The sequence below is a fragment of the Meles meles genome, chromosome X, assembly GCF_922984935.1.
Source record: "Meles meles chromosome X, mMelMel3.1 paternal haplotype, whole genome shotgun sequence".
NCBI classification, from domain to species: domain Eukaryota; kingdom Metazoa; phylum Chordata; class Mammalia; order Carnivora; family Mustelidae; genus Meles; species Meles meles.
Window position 1 is genome coordinate 1,140,667 of NC_060087.1, and position 22,343 is coordinate 1,163,009.

The 22,343-nt window shown below is 48.3% G+C and overlaps 2 protein-coding genes across 2 annotated transcripts in view; both read right to left on the bottom strand.

Annotated features, from left to right (window-relative positions):
• Window positions 1-19,256, bottom strand: part of LOC123935241 (putative uncharacterized membrane protein YMR173W-A) — a 73,903-nt gene extending 54,647 nt beyond the window's left edge. The window contains exon 1 of the mRNA XM_045995820.1: window positions 16,677-19,256. The gene's annotated coding sequence lies outside the window, so the exon portion shown is untranslated. The remainder of the gene's footprint in view (window positions 1-16,676) is intronic.
• A 314-nt stretch (window positions 19,257-19,570) lies between these two features.
• Window positions 19,571-22,343, bottom strand: part of LOC123935269 (dehydrogenase/reductase SDR family member on chromosome X-like) — a 116,250-nt gene continuing 113,477 nt past the window's right edge. The window contains exon 7 of the mRNA XM_045995946.1: window positions 19,571-19,825. Coding sequence (XP_045851902.1) covers window positions 19,622-19,825 — 204 coding nt within the window. The 3' untranslated portion in view covers window positions 19,571-19,621. The remainder of the gene's footprint in view (window positions 19,826-22,343) is intronic.

Sequence of the window (22,343 nt, forward strand, 5' to 3'; positions counted from 1 at the left end):
TGCAGAAAATAATAGTCTATCATCTATCTATCTATCATATCCATCCAATCATTCAACCAGCTATCCATCCATTCATCCATCCATCCATCCATCCATCCATCCATCCATCCATCCATCCATCCATCCATCCTTACATCATATCTATCTATCTATCTATCTATCTATCTATCTATCTATCTATCTATCTATCATCTATCTATCTATCACATCCATCCATCCATCCATCCATCCATCCATCCATCCATCCATCCTTACATCATATCTCTCTCTCTCTCTATCTATCAATCATCTATATATCTATCTGTCATCATCATCTATCTATCTTTCTGTTTCTCTGGAGACCCTGACTGATGCAGAAAGTAATAGTAAGACGTCCGGGGTAGGTAGACAAGGCTGTGTCCCACCAGAAACCATGAGCTCTGGGACAATGCCTCACCCCCAGCCCAGTCCACTGACCAACACTCAGAGCACCCGAACCCTAAGTTCACCAGAGCCCTTGGAAGCCATGGTGGAGCCTTTATTAAGTGTATGGGCTGTAGTTTCTACGGTTCACGACAGAACGACAGGAGATGGTTCCTGCATTATGTTAAGTGAGGTCTGCTTCTCTTGCTCTGCCCTTCACGCCTACCTAAGAGAAGGCCTTCCCTGACTTCCTTTCCTCCCCTGCCTGGGAGACAGAGTGGATAAGGGGCAGCAAGGGGGTGAGCTTTACAGGGAAGCGGAACTGGGAGCAGGGTATCAGCTAATAGATTAGTATAAGGATGTCACAATCTGCTGGATGTGCCCTGGGGCCAGACTTCCTTGTAGTGGAGAACAATGGAGCAAAATCCATCTTCATCAACCTCAGATGAGCTCAAGGCCCTGGGGAGCAACACTGGCCTGGCCCACTGCCCTGACATTGCTCACTCCCTGCCTCTCAAGGGCCTCCAAGCTTCCGGGGAAAATGCATGATCACGTTAAAACTTTAACCTTGCTAATAAATGGGAAAATATGAAGTCCCCATCTTGTGGTCTTGAAATAGGAAAAGAAAAAAAAAATAAGTCGATAAAATCCAAAGGCAAATGCAATTTTCTCTGTGGAAGGACTTCCCTTGGAATAGAGAGACTGAAAGCTCTGGGTATCTTTGTAGGATGGGACAGAGTAGTGGGACTGCTGGACTGGGACCCCGGGAGCCAGGCGTGGTGCGAGTGACGGGAAGCAGGCTTCCCCGGGTAAGACCTCCCTCGAGGCAGATCCCTCAGGCCCTGGGTAGCTCCTGGTTTGGAGATGCTCAGCTTGGATCCTGCAGTGGTCACTGTTCCCAGTGGGTCAGAGAGTAAGCAAGGCTGGGAACTGGGGTCTTGCCATGCTAGACCCACCAAAGTGGGCTTCGGCAAACTATGGTGCCTGGGCTTTTTTTTGTCAATCACGTTTACCGGCACACGGGCAGGTGCATGGCTTCACCCACTGTCCACGGCCAATTCTCCGAATAAGCATCACTGGGGAGTTGCAAGAAAGACCTTCTCGCCTGGAAAACCCAAAACGTCTACTGTCTGGTCCTCTACACAAAGAGGTGGGTAACTTCTGACCTTCAGTATCTAAAATCCTTCCAAAGGTATCTTTTAAGGTAAACACACACCCTTAGGTTCATGCTATCCCATCCATGCTCTGTGTTTTTAAAGACTAATCAAGAAAAAGAGAAGTGTTAAATGACAAATCATTGCGTCCAAACAAGTTGGACATTTTTTAAAATTTATTTTGTGTATTTGACAGACAGAAATCCCAAGTAGGCAGAGAGGCAGGCAGAGAGAGAGGAGGAAGCAGGCTCCCCGCTGAGCAGAGAGCCCAATGCGGGGCTTGATACCAGGACCCGGGGATCACGACCTGAGCTGAAGGCAGAGGCTTGAACCCATTGAGCCACTCAGGCGCCCCCAAGTTGGACATTATTTTTGTGGTTGTTTTGAGCGGGGGAAGCTGAAACCTTCAAGTCCACAACATGCTCAGCCCTGACACACCACGGATGTCACTGAGTGGTGACAAAGCAATGATGCTGGGGTTTAGGGCCCGTAGCAGTCATGCCTACGGGAAATGGGCTTGTGTGTTTGATGTGACATGTTGCAGCCTCTGATACCAGAGCAGGGTTCAAGCCAGCACACTGGATGGATGTGAGAGCCAAAGAGGGAAATGGACAGCGAGACTCTCAGTGTGACAGCAATCTTGATCCGTCTCCACCCACCTGGAGAACCCAGTGGCTTTCAGCTCCCAGGCTGTCTACAAGCTGGATGTTAGACAGCTGGGAAGAGGCTCCTTTCGGGGTTCCTAGGTTCTATGCAACTGTGCCTTCACGCTGCCTTCCTGAGCCTTCCTGCAGCTCTGTTTTCTCAGTATCTACTCTCACGCAGGCACACCCGCTCACACACACGTGAACATAAAGGCATACAGGCAGGGCACACGTGCACAAGGCGCCCACACAGCCAGGCACACTGTCACAAATGCACACACACATACAAACCCTGTGACATGGACGGTACAAAACCAAGTCCGAGGGTTGACACTTGGACGTACCCTTCGAATGCCGGGATTGCACGACAAAATCCATCTTCTCTTTCCAAACCCATCCCTCCCTTCCAACTTCTGCCGTCAGGGGTTCCCTCTGCTTTCCTAGGGTGCCGTTGGAGGCAAAGAGCCTTCGTTCGAGCTCACAGGCAGCCTTGGGATGTACGGATAAACCTCTCTGGGTTTATAACTGCTGTGTCACTTCCCTGCCTGTCCCACCAAGGAGAAAAGGCTCAACCGCAATGTGACAGTGACAGGCACCATAGTAAGCACCTTCTCCCATCATTTCTCATGACTCTGGGGCTTTTACGGTTCCTGCTTTACCGAATGAGACAGCAAGGTTACGCATCTCTCCTGGGGTCGTGGACACAGAGGCAGGCAGTGGTGATACCATTATGAAGTTGTGCCATTAAGATGACATTCTATCAACCATGTCTCTATCTTCATGGCTTCTGGGCTTCCTTCCAGCTCAGAAACCCAAGCCTGTCCTCATCTCTGGCTTCCCACTTGTCACCATGAGACACTCTCCTGACTCAGAGCTTACTTTTCAACCATTATTTGCATCTTCCCAGAGTTCTGCTTGGCCACCTGCTGGGGATCTTCATGCTCCCTCCTGTGCTGGTCTTTCTGGAGCACTCAGTGATGATCAGACATCCTTGGTGGGAAGCCACTGGAAGTCATCCTTCAGTTAGATGCCCTAATGGGAACCCTGCTGAGCTCCAAACGTGGCTTGTCATGTCACCATCTGTTTCCGGAATCCAGATCCTCACTAGCCATTGTCCATCAGGTTGCATCAACCCTAAGAGCTTGAATGAGATCAGGAGGTGCCCACATGTGATGCTGGGTGACTCCATCACCACTCAATGCCCAGAGGCTCCAGCCAAGAGTTGTGGTCCTGGGGAGGCCTGAAGTGGTGTTCTGCTTGTTCACCTATGGATGTGCCTCTGTTCAGAACCTGCCTCCCAACCTTCCCTGTTCTCATTGGCTCAGCTCCAACCACTGTACCACCTTTCTTTCCTCGTACTGTGAATACCTCCTTGTTGTCCTCAATCCACATATGCTGGGGCTACTGGAGAGAGAAATCTTTCCAAATTGAGTCACGTCATTCTCTTGGACTTGATCTCCCAACACTCCAGTGACATGAGTCTCCTTTGCTGCTGGAATCACCAAACCAATCCCTGTCTCAGGGCCTTTGCACGTCCTCATGGAGCACTCTGCCCTCCCAGATACATGTATTACCCACGCCCTCCCATCAAGGAGTTCTTTGCTTAAATATCACTCGTTCTCTGACCCTCTATCAACTCTCTGCACCTGCTTCCATGCCTTACCTGGCTTCATATTTCTCTTTGGTGTTCATTATTCTCTGTGTGCACATGTATATCTATACCCAGATCCATTTCTGTGTATTAATATCTATCTATCATCTATCTATCTATCTATCTATCATCTATCTATCTATCTATCTATCTATCTATCTATCTATCTATGTATCTATCTATCCTTCCATCCACCCATCCATCCACCCACCCACCTATCCATCCATCCAACCATACATCCATTTTATCTATCCATCCATCCATCTATTCATCTGTCCGTCCATCCATCCATCCATCCATCCATCCATCCATCCACCTACCATTCTTTTATCTATCTTTCTATCTATCTATCTATCTATCTATCTATCATCTATCTATCTATCATCTATCTATCTATCTATCTATATTGATCTACCTATCATCTATGATAGTGGTTAAAAACTGGGGAAGATTGTGCCCCCAAGGGACACTAGGGATTGCCTAAAACCACTGTTGGTTGTCACAATGGGACAGGGGAGTGGTATTAGCATTTGTTGGGTGGAAACCAGAGATGCTAGTCAGCACCCTACAGTGCCCAGGACACCCCACATCAGAGAGTCATCCCCCGACATGTCAGGAGTCCCCAGGCAAAGAAGCCCTGGTCTAGCAGATGAAGGCATCTTAAGAGACTGAACCTTTGCCACCAAAAACAGCAGGCTGGGAACACCCCCCAAAAGCATGCACTCTGGTACAGAGAAGTCCCTGAACACTCAGCCTGTGTTTGAAGAGCTGCAGTTGGAATTGCCGTGATCTCACAGCTGCTCAGGCTTCAGGCAAGGTGTTGTTCCGGGGCAAGCCAGGCCATATTGTGGCATCTGATTCAGTGGCATTTCTTGCAGGACTCTGACCTTTTACACAAATCCAATATTTGAAAATTCACCTTGCAGACAGCTTCAGAATGTAAGATATCTCTGCTCTCTGGCTTTCAGAAAGGAAGATCAGAGAGAGATGATTTCAGGCTCTCCCATCTCACCCAGGTGGTGCTTACAGGAGAACCTCTATGCAGAAAGACGGAAATCTGCATAGACCTATCGATCCACAGATGAACACCTTTACGGACAACCACTGCATCTAAATTATACCATTCTGTTTCATCTTTAAGGGAAGGCATTTCTTTTTTCTTGTTCTTTCTTTTTTCTTTTCTTGCCAGCTTATTGTCCCTATTGGCCAATGCACGGACCCAGAGTGACTTGCAGAATTTCCAAGGGACAGAGTCCGAGCCTTTGCTTGGGAAGCTGGCGGCATGGAGCATCAATGACTAATGTGGTCTGCAGTACAGCCGCAGGCCCCAGCTCTGACTGCCATGCTCCACGTCTGTGCCCTTGGCTGGGGGCTAAGCCCCTGTGGAGTTGGGCACTTGGATGTCGGAAATGGTGTCTTTCTGTGAAAATAGTTAAATTAAATGCCCAAGGGACTGGAAGAAGTCACAGTGAGGTGGGTATCAGACAGATGGGAGTGAGACATGGCGAAACCCAGCAGGACGGAGCACATACTGTGTGGAGGGGGGAGTACCCTACAGCAACGAAGACAAGGGGAGGAGAAGGATGGGTACAGAGACCCGTTCTAGGTGACACTCCACTTTGTAAGCCCCCATGCCACAAAAGATACTCTGAGGTGTCTCTGTTGTGATTGAGTTCAACTCCCCTCCTGTGAAGGAACAGCAATACCTCACAAGATTGCAAGGAGTGCCCAGAATCTGGAAAAGTTTGCATTCTCTGGACACACGTGTGTGGTGGGCATGCTCGAGTCTCCGGAAGATGGATCCATCTCCTGTCACTAATGACCTCAAACTCAGGGGCTCAAATCAACCCACAGGTGTCATCCTGCCATTCTGGAGGTCAGAATTCTAAAAAAACGGGGCTAAAATCAAGGCTTCTGCATGGTTGGGTCCTCCCGGAGGCTCCAGGGGACAATACTTCTCCCCACCTTGGTGCAGCTTATAGAACTGCATTCTTCATATTCCCTGGTTCCTGGTTCCTTCGTGCAAAACCAGCAGGCTGGTGTCGTTAAACCTTTGCTTTTGACATCATGTTGCCTTCTCCCTGACTTTCCCATCTCCCTCTTAATAAGGACCATTGTTCAACTAACCATAGCCAGGAAAACACATCTGCAGAGCAAGTGGAGTTTGGTGGAGTCTGGAATAAAGTTGGGTGGTTAGATGTCCCCCCAGGACACACCCACTGTACCTGTCCAGTCCTTGTATGGATTATGTCAATAATGGATGATTTTTAGCAACTTGAAGGCATAATTCTCCTACAAATACACTGTGAGGTGCATCAAGGATTTTTTTTTTTTTTTTTTAAGTGAGGGAGCTGGACAAGCATTAAGACATCAATAGAGGTTCTACAGAGGCTGGAGGGCTTGGTAGATACACGGTCAAGACACCGGAATGAGATGCAAAAAAGCAGGCATAAAGCAGGTAAATGTTCTACAGGGCAAAAATCCCTTAACTTTAGGGTCATGTCTTCTCTCCAGCTGGCATTAACTAATAAACTACCTATCATCGGCAAGTTACCACATCAGCTGATCGATAACCCATAATAATTCATACAAGGTTACAATTGCTGAGGATCAGGTTCCCCCAAATGGTTTCATTCAACAAATGCCGGTGCAGGACATAGAAAAGGGACATGGTATTGTTCTCCTGCTCATTTCCACAGGCTGCTTGATTCTTATTGCCTCCGAGTGTCCCATGTGCTCTGGTTGCAGGAAAGAAGGAACAGACGCTACAAGTAGATCCATATGGTTTCTGCACTGAAATGGTGCAAATGACCTTTCTGAGTGTTGGAGTGCAGTGGATAAGCCCTTCTCTTGTAGGTGCTGGCTCTCTGGACACAGGCTACGGCCCATCTCCTGTTTAGCCTTTAAAATCAGGTGCACACAAAGACAAGACTCTTCTAAGTCAAGAGTCTTAGAAGGGAAAGTATCAAGTGGCTTGGATAATGTCCAGTCCAAAGGTGGAAGAGAGAGAGAGAGCAGGGTCTAACTGAGGCCATGCCCTAGGTACTGGGAGGAGCTGGCTGGATGCTGTCAGACCCCATCTTCTCAGTGCCTGAGAAGATGCCTCTGCCAGCTTGAGAGGACCATGGACTCCATCTCTGCATCACCAGATCTGCGTGGGTCTTCCTGGCTAGGCAGGTGTCTCCTGCATAAAGAAGTGTAAGTAAGAGAGGACCATGCCTTTGCCACATCCCAGGCAGGAGTGGGACACAGGGGCTTCCCATGAGATGGGAAAGGTTCCTCAAACATGGGGTGTTCAGATGCTGGCTGATCTGACTGCCATATGTGCTCATCTAGACACCACCAGGTACCCTGGGCAGGATTTCACAATGCGCACATGATTTTCTTCCCAAGTATGACAAAAACATCTGGGAATGGTATCTAGGTAATGTTTTATTAATAACAGCTTCCTCCTTGTCTTTGCATTAGGTGACAGAGAGAAGAGTAGCTACTCCCAGTGATAACACACACACACACACACATACATTTTATCACATTGTGTGTATATGTATATGTATATAAACCTCTGTATATGTATATGTATCTGATTCCAAACATTCTCATTCCCTCAAAAGGAGAGACAATTCCCATGAGCCGTCACACCCCATCCCCCTGACAACCATGGATCCACTTTCCGTTTCTATGGATTTGCCTATTCTGGATATTACTTATATAAATGGAATCATATGCTTTGTGCTATTTTGTGTGTGGCTTCTGTCACTTACCATAATGTTGGTTTGGAATCTATATTAAAAAAAAAAAAATCACTGAAAAATACTCACGATAAGCCTCTAGACGACACTGAAAGATGCAGCTGATAAGCACAAGGAGGAATAGCTGAACTAAAAGTACTCATCACACCCAGCACTGGTGAAGTTGTGCAGCCGCTGGCATGCCGATGGGGATGCAAAATGGCAGCACATCTCTGGAAAACGGTTTGGCGGTTTCTTATGGAGTTAAGTGGACACTGCATGTGGGATCCAGCAATCCCATTGCTAGGTATTTATTACCCAAGAGCAGTAACCATATACGTTCACAGAAAACCTGGACGTGAAAACTGAAAACAGCATTCTGCCTCACCTGCCCCCAAGGGGAAACAACCTAGAGTGGGGAATGGATGGGGCACGGTGGCATGTGCGTACAATGGGACATCACTCAGCCACAAAAGGGGAGGGATCACTGCTGCATGCACAACCCTGTCCAGTGTCAAATGCATACTGCTGAGTAGCAGAAGAGAGTTTCAAAGGACTAAGTACTGCCTGGAGTCATTTATACTATTTTACGGAAAAGGCAAATAGAAGGAGAAAAACAGAGCAGTGGTTGTCATGATTCTTGCTGGACAAAATGTCAGACTGTGTTTTCAGGGGCTGGGGGAGGAGGGACTTGTCCGAGATGATGGGAGAGTTATGCATCCTGCTGGGGTGGTTCCATGAATCTGTACACTTGTTAAAGATCACAGGACTGAACTCTAAGACACAGTGAATGTTGTACCATTTGTAAAATGTTTAGAAGACCTGCAGGTTTTCAAAAAATCAAAAAGAGAATGACCATATCATCCAGCAATTCCATGACTGGGTATTTATCCAAAAGAAGTGAAAGCAGGGACTTACAGATATTTGCATACTTGTGTTCACAGCAGCATAATTCACAATGGCCAAGAAGTGGAAGCAGTCCAAGTGTCCATGGGTGGATCGATGGATGGATGGATGGGTGGATGGATGGATGGATGGATGGATGGATGGATGGATGGGTGTGTGGATGGATGGATGGATGGATGGATGGATGGATGGATGGATGGATGTGGAGATGGATGGATGGATGGATAGATGTGGAGATGGATGGATGGATGGATGGATGGATGGACGGACAGACAGATGGCTGTGGAGATGGATGGATGGATGGGTGGGTGGATGGATGATGGGTGGGTGGATGGATGGATGGATGGATGGATGGCTGAATGTTTGGCCACCAAACTGGCTGGCTGGCTGGTTAAGTGGCATGTGGTCCATGAATAGAATGGAATATGATGTAGTCTTGGAAAGAAAGGGCATTCTGCACCTAGTGCTATGCTGTGGATGGACCTCAAGGACATGGAGCTGAGTGACAGAAACCAGACCCAGAAGGACAAATCCTGTGATGTATATGGGGTCTGTAGAGGAGTCCCATCCACAAAGACAGAGAGTAGAGACATAGACAGGACTTGGGGAGTAAGTGTTTCATGCGGATAGAGCTTCAGTTTGGGAAGACGGAAGGTTCTGGAAATGGATAGTGGGGTTGATTGCACAACAGTGTGAATGTGCTCGATGGCTTTGAGCTGTGCACTTAAAAATGAATAAGATGGCAAATTGTATGCTGTGTGCATTTTACCACAATATAAAATTTAAAACAATTTTTTGTTGTTGTTTGAAAAGCCTGGGTGAAAAAATGTCTTGCTCTAGACAGAGCATGCAAAAGCACTCAGAGGTTAGGACTGCGCATGCAATTAACATTTATTTTTATGCCATCCCTTTAAATTGTTTATTTGCAGTGGAATACATAACAGGTCTGTAGGATGTATTCATCCACAGATGCGCACTGGGGCACAGGTGAAACGCTCTGCCTGCCGAGTGTGGTACTGGCCCTGAGAGCCAGCAGAGGGACCGACATCCAGTGTCTCTCCCCAGGTGGGGCCCTGAGTTCAGAACTGAGCTGAAAGCAATCCTGGGAAATCAGGAAGGGAGGAAGGCAAGTGTGGAACTGCCAGCTGGTGCTACAGACACTCTTGCCTTGATCTGGTTACATTCCTAATCATGGTCCTTGGGTGGGTATTGGCTCTGCCCAGATGTGGAAGCTCCCTTAGAGAGGGGCACCTGGTCGGAGTGTGCACGCTTTCAGGTGGGGCTGGGATGCACGCCCACCAGCCTCTCCCCAGCATCCCAGACCCTCAGCGTTCTGAGAATGTCACCCCAGGACGCCTCTCCTCTGAAAAGTAAGCAGCAGTGCTCACAGGCTTCTGCAGACCTCAGGGGTTGTTTTAAAAATTTATTTCTTCATTTTTGCCCTGGAACAGAGTCATAACTCACTTGGAATATTAATGGGGACTTCAGCTCTGCAATTGTAAAATCTAGTGCACACAGCTTGAAATGTCTGGAACTGCATTGTATTTGGGGTGGTTTTGTGGTTCCCCAAAGGGAGCAGTTTGACCCCCCAGGGGACACCTGCTGATTGTCACAGTGAGGGGGCTGGCACTGGCATGGGGTGGGTGGAGATCACGGACGCTGCTCCACACCTGACAGTGCCCAGGATGCCCCACATCACAGAGTTATTCAGCCCCAGATGTTAAGAGTGATAAGGTGGAGACATCTGTGTCAGCATAACAGATTCTGGATGCCTATCTGTCCATCTGTCTGTCTATCTATCCATCCTTCCATCCACCCATATCTATGTATCATCTACCTATCCATCCATCCATCCACCCATCTACCCATCATATCTACCTATCATCTATCTATCTATCTATCTTTCTATCTTCTATCTATCCACCCATCTATCAACCTATCTATATATCTATCATCTATCCATCCACCCACCTACCATCTATCTATCCATCCATCATCTATCTATCCATCCATCATATTTATATATCATCTACTTATCCATCCATCCATCCACCCATCCATCCATCCACCCATCCATCCACCCATCCACCCATCCATCCATCCATCCATCCACCCATCCATCCACCCATCCATCCATCCACCTATTCATCCATCCACCCATCCCTCCATTGCATCCATCCACACATCCATCCATCCATCATCCATACGTCCATCCATCCAACATCCATCCATCCATCCATCTACATATCCATCCATCCATACATACATCCATCCATACATCTACCCATCTACCCATCCTATCTATCTATCTATCATCTATCTATATCTATCAATCATCACCTATCTATTTACCTATCCATCCATCATCCATCCATCTGTCAGGTATGGTAGTGGTCTGCCACCAGAGACAAGTTTCTCCTTCATAGGGGACACTTGCAGATATCTGGGGACATTTTTGACTGTCACAATTGGGGGGGTTACTCCTGGCATCTGGTGGGTGGAGGCCAATACCCTACCATGTTCAGGATTTCCCACCCCAGAGAATAAGCCAACCTCACCTACCAATCTTGTCCAGGTGGAGACTCCCTGCTGTACCTGGGACTACCCGATAATACCCTCTCATACAAATCATGACTATATATGTGTGTCTGTGTATAATTCACAAATCTGTCTCATGGATACATAATAGCTATGCATATATATGCATTTGCTTGTGAATATATGAATATCTATGTGTCTAACCATGAAACAAAGCTGTGAAAACCCAAAGTCTGCCCATGTGGTTGTGTTTCCTGACTCTCTCGGGACCTCAGGCTGGTGATTTATAAATTGCTGATCCCACCCAGTCTCTGCGTGGCCATGCGTGTCCCACCAGCTCCTTGTACCAGTTGGCGATGCTTTCCGTCGTTTTCATCGGGGAGTTATTTTGCGTATACAACTTCATCGTGAGCCATTTTCCCTAACGCCCAAGGCACATCCCGAAAGTAAATCGTGTGCTTTCTGACAGCATCTCGAGTTGCTGTCATCATCTGGGACTGTTTTATAACTCCCTGCCGCCACGGGAAGGGCTGCCTTTGTGGGGCACCTCTCCGCGTCCTGGATCCGTAGGGAATCGACCATCATGTTTCACTCTGCCTTGGTGCTCATAAAAGCTGCCAGGGAAAGAATTTCAAAGATGTGCAGAAAATGATGAAACCAAATTGGTCCGTTCGTTCCCAGTCTGAAGGTTGCTGGAACTCATCGGCTCACGGGCTCCCCTTTTCTCCAGAGGTGAGGAGCTGGAGTCTTGCAACTCAGCAGGCGCTTTGCTAGAAGGCAACATTAAAGCTGTTTGCCTTTGCCAAGGATGCCCGGAGGGAAGGTCAAAGAGAAAAAAGCAAGGCTGCCTGCGGCCATTTACATTCAGACTAGGGAGGAGGGGCCAACCCAGGGACTGAAGAGGGAGGGTCTGCAGTCAACCCTGAGGGTTCTGAGACTAAACTGCCTAGATATTACACTCTGGAAATATGCAAGGTTGGAAAACAGCATCAGAATAAGGAAAATAAGGTCTTTGAAGAGAGAAGGAGTGCTTTTCTTCCTGGGACCTTGATTCTACATGCAAATGAAGGATTTGACATATTGCAGGATTTTATGTTTGACAAGCTACATGGGCCATCTCTGAGGGTGTCTTGAGAGCCGTGTTCAAAGCATCCAGTATCCCAGCGTCATAGGTGGAACGAGCGCCTGCCATGGTCTGGGGGAGAGAGGTCAAGCAGGGTAGGATTGCTGCAGAACTCCTTTGCCCTCTGTTTTCATCCCTATTGTAGGTTTGCAGAGGGTACATGAGATGCCGCTGAAAATCTGCCCTCACATGTTGGCCTCCCAGCTGGAACTGACACCTCCCCTCTCATGAGCCTATCTCATTTGGAGAGGAAACTAATATCCCACATGCATTTTTTTGCCCAGATGGAACCAAAAAACAAGTCACCTGGAGGCTTGTTGGATCTCCGTGACAAGACGAAACAACTAAACAGCCCACCGGAGGGTTGCTCCCTGCACCAATGTGAAGCTCTCAGTTTGAGCAGAAGAGACTTGGGCATGGTCCCTATTCTGGGGAAATCAGGACGATCTCAGCAATTTGTGAGAATGGGTCATCGTGCTATGCCGTTGCTCCAATCACCTCACTCCTATAGATGTCTGCGAAAACATGGGCTTCTGACCCCACTGGAAATCACGGCTCAGGAGAGCTGTCCCAAGGGGGGTGATTCCTGAAGCATGTTGAGCATTTGGACAAATGAAAAGTGCTCAGTCAGCAGGACGCACTCTGTTGCACTGGGGCAGTTTGGTGCAACTGCAAGCCATGCATGTGGGCACCCAATGTGCGTCCAAGAGGAAAAGCCGAGTCTTGCTTTGAGGTGCTTTCCGTGCTCTCCATCGCAAATGTTTGATTGATGGATCTGGGATTCAATTAGCCTTTTAACATGTACCTTCAGGTGCATTTAGGACATACACCCTGTTTCACAACCAGCACTTCATCCTGGCTCCAGAACATTCTCATCCCCCCAAAACGAGACCCTCTCCCCATGAGCAGTCAAACTCCATCCCTCTCCCGAGCCCTCGGGAACTACTAATCTTTCTGTGTCTATGGATTTAACTGTTCTGGGTACTTCACAGAAATGGCATCTACACCATGTGGTCTTTTGTTCCTGGTTTCTTCCAGTTACGATGTTTTTGAGGCTGGTCCATAGGGTGTGTATGGGCCCTCGATTCCTTTTTCATGGTCAAATAATATTCTGTTGTGGGGGATGTACGCTAATGCATTTCTTTTTAAACACAGGCTTCGTGCCCAACCTAGGGCTTGAACCCATGACCCTGAGATCGAGAGTTACATGGTCTCCCGACGGAGCACCCAGGCACCCTGCTAATGCATTTTTAATGTGCTCCCACTATCTTAAAATGAAATCACAGGAACTTACAGCTATGGACAAATTGAATCGCAGCCACATCATGTCCCTGTAATTTGTAATAAAGCGATAGGCATTTGAACATGTCAGTGCTTGCAGATGACGAAGCGGTAAGACGCTCGCCTCTGCATGTCAGATCCCCAAGAAGGTGTCGGCCGCAAACAGATGCTGCCTCAGGCATGCGGCATTAGTAATTCCGATGCCGTGAGCTGCCATCTGCATTTCTGCAAACGGGGAACAAGTCAACCAAGGACAATCTTGTATGAATGTAGGGGCTGCTTCCCTGGAAAACTCCACGACTGCGTTTCTGTGTCAACGGAATGAGGTTCTAGGCTTGGGTTCATGACATACAGGATGTTCATCTGCCTGGTCATCTGGCTGGACATTGAGAAGTCAAGAGGGCATGGGGACATGGTACACTGGGTAGCCCTGTCCTGTGCCTTGCAACGAGTCTACTACGGTGGAGCCCCCCAGCTAAATTGTGAAGAGTAGCTTTTTAATTTTGTTTAGTGTTGTTGTGTTTTCTTTTCACGGTGCCCTTCTCTACCCTTTCATGAACCATGTAGAGAACAACCAGCATTGATAACCACTGGGCCATGGGGAAGGCAAGCCAAGTCTTCAGGTGCACATGACTTGGACCCAACTCACAATGGTGGCATTACTCACAAGGCAAGATCTTGGGCAGCCTTAACACCCTCGTATGGCCCCCTCCCGTGATTGTGAGGACCATAAAAAGACCCACTGAAGGGGCACCTGGGTGGCTCAGTCAGTCTGAGTGACTGACTTTGATTTCAGCTCAGGTCATGGTCTTAGGGCCATGAGTTCACTGTCAGGCTCCATGCTCAGTGTGGAGTCTGGTTGTCCCTCTCCCTCTGCTCTTTCCTTTCTCCCTCTCTCTCTCTCAAATAAATAAACAAATAAAATCTTTTTAAAAAGACATATTGAACATAATAAGACACTCTTTGCCCAAGTCATGGCCAACAGACATCTCACAGTGTAAGTGTAAATCAAAACACGGTCCCCTACACAGTAAATATGTACATTTTTGCTAAATTATACCTCAATGAAGTCAGAAAAATAAAAATGAATATCCTCCCCCTAAAAGAATGTTCCTTTTAGTTACCATGCTATGACTTTCTCTGAGATATTTTTAATGAAAACTCATTGAATCACACCTGGCACCATGGTTGACCAGCTGTACCACACAGTCTTTGAAGGACGATATAAATAGGTCTTGGAGGAAATAGGACATGCAAAATTTTTAATGCATTGGTGGATCCATGACATCAAAATTATTATTCTTAATTCTACATATCTGGGAATTCCTTTTTTTTTCTTTTTTTTTTTTTTTAAAGTAAGCTCCATGCCCAGCATGGAGATTCAGACCCGAGATCAAGACCTGAGCTGAGATCAAGAGACGGACGCTCAACCAGCTGAGCCATCCAGGCACCTCTCTATCTGGGAATTTTTAAAAACACTGGTTTGAGTAAGCCATGGTGTAAAGAGGAAAAAATGAAGACAAGGACGGCACTGGGTATCCATAAGGTGTAGACCAAGTCAGAGGGAGAAATGAGTGACACAGAGGGCTTCCACTGGACATACAGAAATAAAGAAATAATGGCATCTATCACATCAGAAAGTTAGGCAATATATCCCAGAATGAAGGGAAGAAGTTAGGCAACTGATACAGCCAAAAACGATAAATTAGCAATAAACGCACCCGTTGGTAAAGTTCTATTCCTGAACCAGAGAACGTCCTTCCTTGTGTAGAAGGTCAGAGCGGGAGACCTCCCAAGCTCTTTACAAGGCACAGACGTTCACACACCGCCCCTTCCAGGAAAGCAGGAGCAACTTAAGTCTAGGTTTATGTTTGTGCTTTTATGGCATTTGGAAAAAGCTATGGCTCTAGGCTCAATGACGAGGATACTGGTATCCAGATGACAGAAAATGAAACTCCAACTACAGCTGACCCGTGAACAACACAGTGTGAACTGCACAGGTCCACTCAGATGCAGATTTTTTTCGATAAATGTAGCACAATCTTGTCAATGTCTCTTCTCTTCCTATGATTTTCTTAATCACACTTTTATTTTCTGTAGCTTATTTTTATTGTAGGAACACAGAATATAATACACAGAACATACAAAATATTAATTGACTATATTATTGGTCAGGCTTCTGGTCAACAGCAGGCTCCCAGGAACTAAGTTTTGGGGGGAAGTCCAAAATTATATGTGGATTTTTGAGTGCATAGAGGCTGTGCACACCCAGCCTTGTGCTGTTCAAGGGTCAAGTGTAATTTCTCCACTTAAATGACAAATTAAATCCAGACCTTGCCTGCAAAACCATGGGTGTCATATAGTTATTCCTGAACTTTTCTCAAGCAGAGTGCATCATAGGTTTTGTTGTCTCAGCAAACCTGAGTGCAGACAAGGTCGTGTTAGCATCATCACTCGGTAGATGAGGCTCAGAAAGACAGACCCGAAGGCTTAATGATGGTGCCCAGTGCAAGACTGCACACTTCCCAAAGCTCACATCCAATGGGACATGGGATGTCCTCCCTGACCTGTAGACCAATCCAAGAAGCTTCCCCCATCTCTCCTCCCGACCTGTCCCACCTTGGAGGGAGCCCGGTGCACCTTGCATGGTTGAATTTCCAAACAGTCAAGATGAGAGGTGCCCATGTTACCTGTTCATGAAACAGAAACCTTCAACATCCAGTTGGCATCCAGACAGTGCTCGTGTCCTACACAGACCAGCCTTTGCTGAACTCACTCTTTTTTGTTAAAAGTCTCTGCTATCCTAGACAGTGAAATCTCCACATCCCAGGGATTAGAACCTAATATCCATGGAGGCCATTATCAGTTCATCACAGACCTCCAGCTCCTTTGGGACAAGAGCTAGGTCCCACGCAACTTGAGCGAGCTTGTGTTTCCTCAGAGCCTGGCTTGGTAGAAATGAATGAATGAATGAACAGATGAAGAGGTGAATGAATGAAGTGGCCCCTCCCACTGCTGAACCAAAACAAAACTCATCATTGCGACACTGAAGTAACAAAAGAACAGCTTTACCGAGAAGAGAAACACATGCATCCTGAGTCCAACTACTGAATCAAGTCTTGCTGTGGATGGAAAGTCGTCGCCCTGGTGTGGGCTCAGAGACCCTCGCGGATCCCCTAATATGAGTGACAGGCTCCAACCCCAAATCCCCAGTGCCTGCCAAGTCACGGAATCAGCTTTACTCACCCAGAGATCCGCACGAATTCTCCAGCTGCTGGGAAGGGTCTCTGAGCACCGAGGAATTTTACGATCATGTGTCAAGGGCGTCTGCTAACTTCTCCAGAACCATGATTAACCATGTGTTGTTGTTTTTTTCCCCTCTCTTTCTCTCTCCCAGGGAGGAAGAGCAACATAGGGGCTGTCATGTAACAAATAAGGACAATCTGAGCCAGCGTCCTACAAAGTTCAAATTGCTCTTGGATTGCATCTTCTCAGCTCGAGGATTGCAGCATCTGTCAGACCCTGGCGTGCTTGTTTTCTCAGTGATGGAGGATGCCGGCTTGGACAGGCATCATCCTACCACACCGTCTTGAGCCTCTACTTGGAAAGTACCTTCTGATTCAAGGTCTAAAAGACATTAATCTGTGCTTCAGGGCTTTAGTAGAACATCTGAGCAGTTTGAGGACATGCCAGCATGTAGCGGTAGAAGATGCAGTCTGAGTACATCTGGTTCACGTTGGGTCTCGAACTTGGTTGAACAAGAGGATGGCTTGAGAAGCTCTGCAGAAATGCTGATGTCCAGAAGAATGAACCCAGGAATTCTACTGAAGGTAGGAATGAGCGGTAATCATTTTCAGACCTGCCTCCAGTGGGCCAGCAAACCCCATCAGCCTAGCTGGACTTTGGAGGAGACTGTCAGCATCTTTGTTGAGAAGACTTGTTTACGGTTCCCCACCTTGGCCAAGAAAAGACAGAGAACTCTGTCACTGAAAGAGAATCCGTCATGGGCGCTCTCAAATACCCCAAACCAGAGCAATGGCACTCCTTTGTATTTTATTAAGTTCCCATGAAGTCATGGTCCATTCCAGGACAGCAGATTCCTAAACTGCTTCATGGTGCCACGGCACCCATCCTGGAACAACCAAGAGGCAATCCTATAAAGCACCTGTCCGTGCATCCCGTGTGAGCCCCACGCTAGAACAGTTGCTGGCTGTGATTCCAAAGCATGCATGTGCCCAGAGCCGACGTCAGATTTGAGTGTTTGGTGAGATTCTGTTAATTGAAGGCATGGATGGTTGGATGACCAGCAGTCACTGCTCTGGAAGTTCAGAGTGCAGTCCAGCAACACGCAGGCAGTGTCCTCTCCACTGCATTTTCAAGTGGCTAGTCTGTCCTTGTTGGAACCTGTGAACATCCTCAGAGAGAGGACTGAGCCTTCCTTGCCTGACTGGTAGCTGAGTAAGGGCGAGCCCGGAAGTCAAGGATGGTGCCCCGTAAACTTCGGGAGATAGAACCACAGGAATTCATCCTCCTCCAACTCTGAAGACCAGAAGTCTGGGATCCCAGCGAGGCAGGGCTGCTGAGATCCTGGTGGGGCAGAGCTGTGCTCCCTCCAGAGGCTCCAGGGAAAGGTACTTCTTGCCTCTTCTGGGGGCTCTAGGTGTCCTTGGGTTTGTGGCCACGTCCTTCCTCTCTTTGTCTCCATGGTCACATGACCTCTTCCTATTTTGCGATCAAATCTCTCTCTACTATCTCTGATAGGAAAGTGATGATTACACTGAGTATACCTAGATAAGCCAGGATGATCTCCTCACCCTAAGATCTTGATTCCATCCTGAAGATGATCTCTCCAAGTAGAATCACATTCATAGGTTCTGGAGGGTGAGCGCATGGAGGTATCTTTTGGAGAGGATCATAATTCCACCCCGAGAAAGACCAACTGGATACAACCCCAAAGACCCTCCATCTCTGTCCGACTGTCAGTGCATGGATCACCGTTCATGCTCCTGGTAGACAAGCTGCCTGTGCCCACAGATAAGGGAGGAAGCATCAGAAGATGTCCAGTTCAGGTGGGGTCTGATGAGCTGTGACTGACACCCATGACTGGGCGACCGATATGCTTGTGGCTACTTCAGTGTCATGGATTCAGCATAAACCAGGCCCTGCAGAAGCCTCTAGGAAGGATGTCAAGAGAAGTGTAAATGGACATTTTGAATGGGAAACAACCCAGGAGAAGGTCATGTGTGGCAATGTGATGGTGACTGAGGGGGAAACCAAGGCCCCTTCCTTTACCTGTTGCCCAAAACAGACAGTGAGCAACGTCATGAACGCCTTTCCCTGTCCCACAAGATGCTGCACGGAGTGATTACAGACTCTTCTCCTCATTCCTGTCCTGTAGAACCCATGGGGATTGTCATCTAGACCCTTCCGTCCTCCTTGTCCTACAGAACCCCATGGGGAATGCTGTCCAGTCCCCTCTCCTCATCCCTGCCCTATAGAAACCTATGGTGAGTGCTGATCAGACCCTTCTCCTCATTCCCATCCTACAGAGCCCCATGGTGAGGGCCATCCAGGTCCCTCTCATCCTGCCTTAGAGAACCATATAGGTTCTATACATGACTCATGGGCTTGAGATCATGACAGCAGCTCTGAGGGCTACAGGTGGTACCTGGGACCAGGTTACTCTCAAAGCATGGAGTAGAATATGGGTTGTTACCTGAGCCTGAGACTGGGGAAGGCTCATGTCTCTGTTTCACAAACCCATGAGTCAAAGCTGGGTGTCTAGAATGATAGATGAGTAGAAGAACAAAGGACACAGGGAAACCCAAGCCCGCTACAGCCCTAATGGATCTGCTCCCTTGAAAGTGTCCACCTGACCCGGAATGTGTCTCCCAAATCTGGTCCCCGTCCTGTACGAAACAAGGAAGACCGTACAGTGGGATTAGGCAGCATTTAATTGTTTATGGCACTTGTAGAAATTTGGCACATGATTTATGGCTTCGGACCACCTCCTTGGGAATTACATTCAATGTTCCTTTTGGTCCTTGACTTCCTGCAAAGGCAGGAGAGCAGACAGGAGACCTCTGGGGACACAGCCCTGAAGGCAGGCAGCTATGAAGAATGCAGACATGGGGGTCTGTCACAGACCTGTGTTCGCTGGACTGAAGGCAAGGTCCTCCCCGACGGGGCAGCTACCCCGAGAAGGTGTCCTGGGTCACGTCAGTGATGCCGGTCATCTGGCAACTCCTGGCCCACAGTTCTCTTTGAAGATCCAGGTCATATGTGACCGCGAGAGACTTGGTCTCTTTCTCGTTGTAAAGGTAGCGGCCGCCAATTCCTTCCAGGTCTGGGGTGACTGCTGCGTAGACGGATGTCCAGGCTCCTTCATCTGGGGTCTGTGAGGAGAAGGAAGGAGGCCAGGACACGTTAGCCTTCAGAGCAGAGTGCATGGGATTCTCAGGACCCCCACAGATGCGGTTGGGTAAGACACAGCACGCTCATTGCCTGGGTTGGGATACTCAAGCGGAAAGCCCCGTGTACAACCTCGCCGAGCTGATGGGTTAATCCATTTCCACAGGCAAAAATGCGTATTAAAATCCGTGACGTGGACAGTCCAGTTTTGCACCTCCTGGTGAACCCAGAGTGCATATACACCGGTCAAAGCGGATGAACGCTGAGCCTCTGTGTTTAAGCAACACTAGGTGCCAAGAGGGTAAAACGTGACCACCTTGGAGAAAGGCTCTTCCGGTGAGCTTCCCGCGGGGATGGAAGCCTTCCTGGGCTATGGTCACTGCTCACGGGGAAAGCAAAGTCCAAGTAGAAGCTTAAAATGCAGAGGACACGTGAGGTTTGGCGATCGGTGGACGGCGGCCACGTGGGAACAGGACACACCCTGCATTCTGGGGTGGGAGTCGGTGTGGTCAGTGGGTTGGTGTGGTCCAGGGTTGGCACGGTCAGTGGGTGCCAGCGAGCCAGGAGGAGCTCAAGAGATTGGAAACGGCAGGAACCAAAGCACCTCCGTCCGGGGCTACAATTCCAGATCTGGAAGCCAACAGGTTCCCCCTTGGTTCTTACTGTCTAGATAAAGACCTTTTCAGGAGCTTGTCTTGTTTAATCAATTTGTGGAAATTGGCTCAATCCGCCAGAGATTCTTTTTTTTTTTTAAGATTTTACTTATTTATTTGACAGACAGAGATCACAAGTAGGCAGAGAGGCAGGCAGAGAGAGAGGGAAGCAGGTTCCCTGCTGAGCAGGGAGCCCAATGTGGGGCTCGATCCCAGGACCCTGAGATCATGACCTGAGCCGAAGGCAGAGGCTTTAACCCACTGAGCCACCCAGGCGTCCCCCGCCAGAGCTTCTTTCGAGACTCTGTAAGTCTACACCACTGACCCCTGACCAACCCATGATTGAACTGCACAGATTTTTTTGATATGTGTACCACAGTCCCGTAAACGCATTTTCTCTTCCTTAGGATTTTCTTAACCACGTTTTCTCTCCCTCGCTTCCTCTACTGCGAGATTCCGGTGTATAACTCATGCAACGTACAAAATACGGGTCAATCTGCAGTTTATGGCATCGATAAGGCTTCTGGGCCATAGCTGGCTATTAGCAGAGAAGCTTCGGGAAGTCAGAAGGGATACCTGGATTTTCAGCTGCGTGGCGCCATGCACACATGAGCTTATGGGCAGACACACGCACTGACGTGCCCGCACCCACGTTGACACGTAGACGTCCTCACAGTCCCCCACGCTGGCCCTGAGCACCCAGCTCTGCGGACATCCAAGGGGGCCGGAAAAAGGAGCTGTTTCCCGGCTGCAATGCGTCTCGTGGAGAATTAATCACATCCACTTACCCAACTATCACGGGCTTAAAGACATGATAGATGCTGGGCTTGGAAACGCAACCGCGGGTCGTTTGTAGAACATTTCAAAGCCTTGGGCTTATAATGAAGACGGAAATGAGATTTCATTTGTATTCTTTAATTCCTAAATGTTGTGACAGCTCACGCAATAGATGGTTTTATTCATTTCTTTCTCATTACGTTCATATCGCATCCTAATCATGACCCATCAGAGCAATGATTGGTCCTGCCTGTGTAAAAGGGAGCGGGTCATGATAAGTGTTGAGATGCACGTGTGTGTATGAACACGCTCACGGACACACGGTCAAGTCCACGTGCTCACACTCACCCACGTGCACGCACACCGTCGCACACATTTGCACACACACAACTTCGACCTTTGGGGATTTATCTGCGTCGTCTGGAGTGGGAGGAGACACCCAAGTTTCTCAGGACCCGGGTTTAAATTTCAATGTCACCGCCTGTGAACGGCAAGATCATCGCTGAATCATCCTCCCTCCTAAGCCTATTTCCTCTCCTGGAAAACGACAATTGCAGAAAAAGTTTTCCCACACAATCGTCAGGGAGAAACGCAGGACACCGTACGAGTGAAAAGCTCTGGCCAGTAGACACCCAACTGCAAATGATCGACAGTAACCATGACCGGGGTGACCATACTGTATGCTGGTCACTGTACCAAGCACTAACACCCAAATTTTACAGAGGAGGACCCGAGGCTCAGAGAAGACCAGTCTTTCCGCCACGGCACACAGCGGGTGGGCAGAGGAGGTAGGATTCGAACAGGGCCACCAGCCCCCCAGTCAACATCCTCACCCATAGCACGTGCTGACTTCTCCAAGAAATGAGGCCAGAAATGCAGGCAGAGAGGGGATTTGGGGAGACTTCTGAGTCCCAGTGAGCTCTTACAACAGGACATGTCTCACGCAGGGAGACAGCCACCAGAGGGAGAACGTTCACGGGGCACAGCTCCTGCCTCTGTCTGGGCAGCAGACATCTGCTGAACATCAACCAGAATGCCTGAAACGAGCTGGACCGTGTCCCCGCAAATGCGT